Raw genomic sequence first — 3,666 nt, forward strand, 5'->3', positions numbered from 1 at the left:
CTGTGGAAAAGGAGCAGGATCATTTCACCTTGGCAGAAGTTTTCAACAAAAAACTGATTTTGAGGTATGACAGTTACCTTTTGGATGTACAGTATTTTTATTCTAGTGTCTTAAGTTTAGATGACTGTGAATTTAAATGTGCATCAATTTTATTTCTAGGTTATTGGTTAAAAATGAACATTAACAACCTGTGTTAACATAGGTGTTGCTAGCTAGTATACGAGATTTTATCATGGCTGCAAGATCGGAGGCAATTGTAACACTGTTATATGTCTGAAAAAGCAAAGTTCCTTTCATTGTCAGTTTGTCTGTATAGTGGATTTAAAGTGGTTTGATTGTATAAGACCCAGCAAAAGCAAAGATGATTAGTTCACTTGTAAGAAACACACATTTTATGAAGTCACAACAGAGAGCTGAAGTTTGACTTTAATGGTTTACATTAAAACTTTTACATGCTTTCTCACAAATCTACTGTAGATCTCATCATCTCAATTATCTCATGTTACAAGTCACAGCTTGCATGTTGCAAATTTAAATGGGTCCCTGATTTGTTCTTCACAAATACAAACAGGTGGCAGTTTAACAGAAATGGTGAGTTGATGCCATTTTTTTCCATGGCAACAACAGAACTTTAAATCAACCATATATGAAGCAGTTGCAGTTTAGAGTCATTTTTAGACTCATGAGTACTAAAATAAGCTGTTTGCCCTCAATTACTGATGGGAAACATGACCTCAGATACAATCCTAAACAGTGTTAGAAATCTATTTTATTCTTAAATTTAATTATATTAAATTTACATAATTAAAATAATTAAAAGAAATAAACAAAACAGATCAGCCTGTGTTTCCACTTTGCCGGTTAACAACCTTCCCAACCTCAGTTTCTTCCTGAAGAAACTGAACCATGGTTGAACCTAATTGCCAACCGCTGCTATAATGTCTTCATTCTGGAGACTCATTCATACATTTTTATAGTTTTTTGCCCCAAGAGATTTTTTAGATGTAAGTTTCACAGAGCAGAAGAGACACACCCAACCGCATCATTCTAGGTCCTGCAGTGAGTCAACTCTGACGCCAACAGAGCAAACAGAGAGCTGTGATACATGAGAGAGAAAACACAAGGAAGTGCTGCCTCCTGGTGGCTGCTGTCGACTGTTGCACAGAGAGCAGCAAGAATTAATCACACTGCTAAGAATTAGACTTAAGATGCTCTAAAGAACCAATTTAAGAGGAAAAAAGTGTGAGCATTAAGACACATTTATCAAGTGACTTACTGCTAAACTTTTGACACTTTTAAAGGATATATCTGGTGATTTTCTATATTGTTCTTCTTGTCAACAAATCTCATGTTTGGATCCAAACCAACAGTGAACTGATCTACTAACAAGTATTGTGTGTGTATCCAAGGCCTGATATATCTTATTCCTCTGTATCGTAGACCTCCGTTGTTGTCCAAAAAACATTAATAACACATCAGTGAGCCACACCGCTGCACTGGGTGACATGTTCCTTCATCATGAAGAGTTTGGTCACGTTAGTTTGTTTAGAAACGGCTCCAAATAACAGCGATCACGTTGTCAGTCTCAGGAGAGTAGTTCTGTATAAGGCAGACGCCACTGAACATGTGCAGGAATGTGGTTCTGTTTACCGCTTAACTAACTTGTTGTGCTACATATCACAACCTCTTGACTTTGTACTACATTGTACACTGTAAATATTGGGTGAAGAACGTAGTACCACATTAACAAGTGCAGACAATGAAGATGAATGAAAATTAATTTCTTTATTCTTTTCTTTTATTTCCAAATAAATGATAATAAATTCTGATTAAATGACAGAATTCAACAGATGAAAACTGAATAAAAACACTTTCACAGACAGAATTATTTTGACTTCATCACATCAAATGTAAAATTGTGCAGATATTTTGAATTATTTCACATAGAGTTTCATACACAGTATATTTATTTAAACAATACATTACATGTAATGTTTTTTAACTTTGCAATTTGCAGGAGAACAGAAACTTCAGAGGTTAAATTCAGCGACTTTTCCCTTTAAGAAATAAATGAGAGTAATTAAAAGAACCATCCTCTTCGTCTGTAACTGATCTGTTCCACTGTCGCAGAGACCTTCAGTGGGGAAATCTTCAGTTCATTCACAGTGTTAATGTATGGAAACAGTCTGTCAGTGAAAGTGTGTGTGAAGGTGTGTATGTGTGTGTTAGTATCAGGATCAGAGAAGGACAGATTTCCTCTGTTCCAGTCCAGATTCACTCTGATCCTCTGGAGCTTCTTCTTCACTGAGAGAGAAGTGGAGGAAGCTGATGGTGACCATGCTAAGTATTCACCATTATAGAACCCTATTCTCCATAATCCAGACTCTATGGTTCCCTTCCTCTGGGCAGACTCAGATAACACACCCAGTATCCAGTATGTACTGTTTCCAACCTCAACATCCCAGCTGTGACTCCCTGAGTTAAAGCCCTCAGAGCCCAGGACAGAGAGATAATAATTAAACCTCTCTGGATTATCAGGAAGCTGCTGTCGCGCTACTCGTCTCACACTGGTCAGATCTTCAGACAGGATGAGTTCTGGATAAACAGTGTTTGGATCCAGAATGACAGGAGTGTAGGAGACCATCTCCTTCATGTTGTTCCAGATGTTGAAGGCCAGGTTGCCCAGGTGTTTGGCCTGGTCTATCAGAGCTCCTGAGAGCAGCTGTGGATCATCCAGCAGGGGGCAGCGCTGGACTCTTTCCACTGCAGCCTTGTAGTTGTGCAGGAATGAAACGCCTTCAGCTCTCAGCTCCTCCTCTGTTGCTCTGACTGTGTGTGAAAGAGCTGCTATCTCTCTGCTCAGAGCCTCCATTTTCTCCTTCATCATCTGACTCTTCTGCTCCTCTTCCTCCCTCAGAGCAGCCATCCTGGCCTCCTCCTCCTCTTCTAGAAACTGGTGAAGCTTCTTAAACTTCTCCTTAATCTGCCTCTCTGTGTGTCGGGCCTGGACCTTAATGTGTTCTGCTGTTTGACCAAACTTCACTTTAACTTCTTCACAAACCTTTAACTTCTCCTTTAAAGGCTTCAGAGTTTCCTCAAGTTCCTTCTTGTGTTGTCGTGCAGCTTCATCAATGGGTCTGAATCTGTGGTTGGTGTGTTGTTCTGAATCTCTGCAGACGACACACACTGGCTGCTGATGGTCCAGACAGAAGAGTTTGAGTTTCTCAGAGTGCAGACTGCAGAGAGCCTCTGAAGCTCTCTGATCTCCATCCTGTAAGAAGGACTCACACAGCTTCTTTAACACCAGGTTACGAGGTGGTTCTGACTTTGAAGATCTTCTCTTACAAACTGGACACTCACATGTTGATTTCTCTCTCCACCAGCTCTTCAGACAGTCTTTACAGAAGCTGTGGCTACATGACAGAACAACAGGATCTCTAAAGACGTCATGACAGACCGGACAGCAGAGATCCTCCTCTGATCTGGAAGACATTTTGTCTCCGAGTGAAGCTGAAAACACAACAGACAGAAAGTACAGTCAGTCATGGCTCCCCTCCCTCCTCTACTAACTTCACTGACATTTACTTTTACTTTGACTCCAGTTTTTAGTCAAACTCACATTCAGTATGTGGAGAGTCAGCAGGTTGAAGCAGCAGAGTTCTAGTT

The 3,666-nt window shown here is 40.0% G+C and overlaps 1 protein-coding gene across 1 annotated transcript; it reads right to left on the reverse strand.

Annotated features, from left to right (window-relative positions):
• Positions 1-1,657: 1,657 nt before the first annotated feature.
• Positions 1,658-3,666, reverse strand: LOC121893386 (zinc-binding protein A33-like). Its single transcript, XM_042405552.1, has 2 exons — positions 3,620-3,666; positions 1,658-3,510 (listed from the first exon to the last, which is right to left on the reverse strand). The coding sequence occupies exon 2, from the start codon at positions 3,491-3,493 to the stop codon at positions 2,081-2,083; it is 1,413 nt and encodes a 470-aa protein (XP_042261486.1). The 5' UTR covers positions 3,494-3,510; positions 3,620-3,666; the 3' UTR covers positions 1,658-2,080.

Source organism: Thunnus maccoyii, chromosome 3 (genome assembly GCF_910596095.1).
Source record: "Thunnus maccoyii chromosome 3, fThuMac1.1, whole genome shotgun sequence".
Classification (NCBI taxonomy): Eukaryota; Metazoa; Chordata; class Actinopteri; order Scombriformes; family Scombridae; genus Thunnus; species Thunnus maccoyii.

What these genes read in the sequence shown, in the direction of transcription:
- LOC121893386 (XM_042405552.1), bottom strand. Translation starts at nt 3,493, where the DNA reads ATGTCTTCCAGATCAGAGGAGGATCTCTGCTGTCCGGTCTGTCATGAC.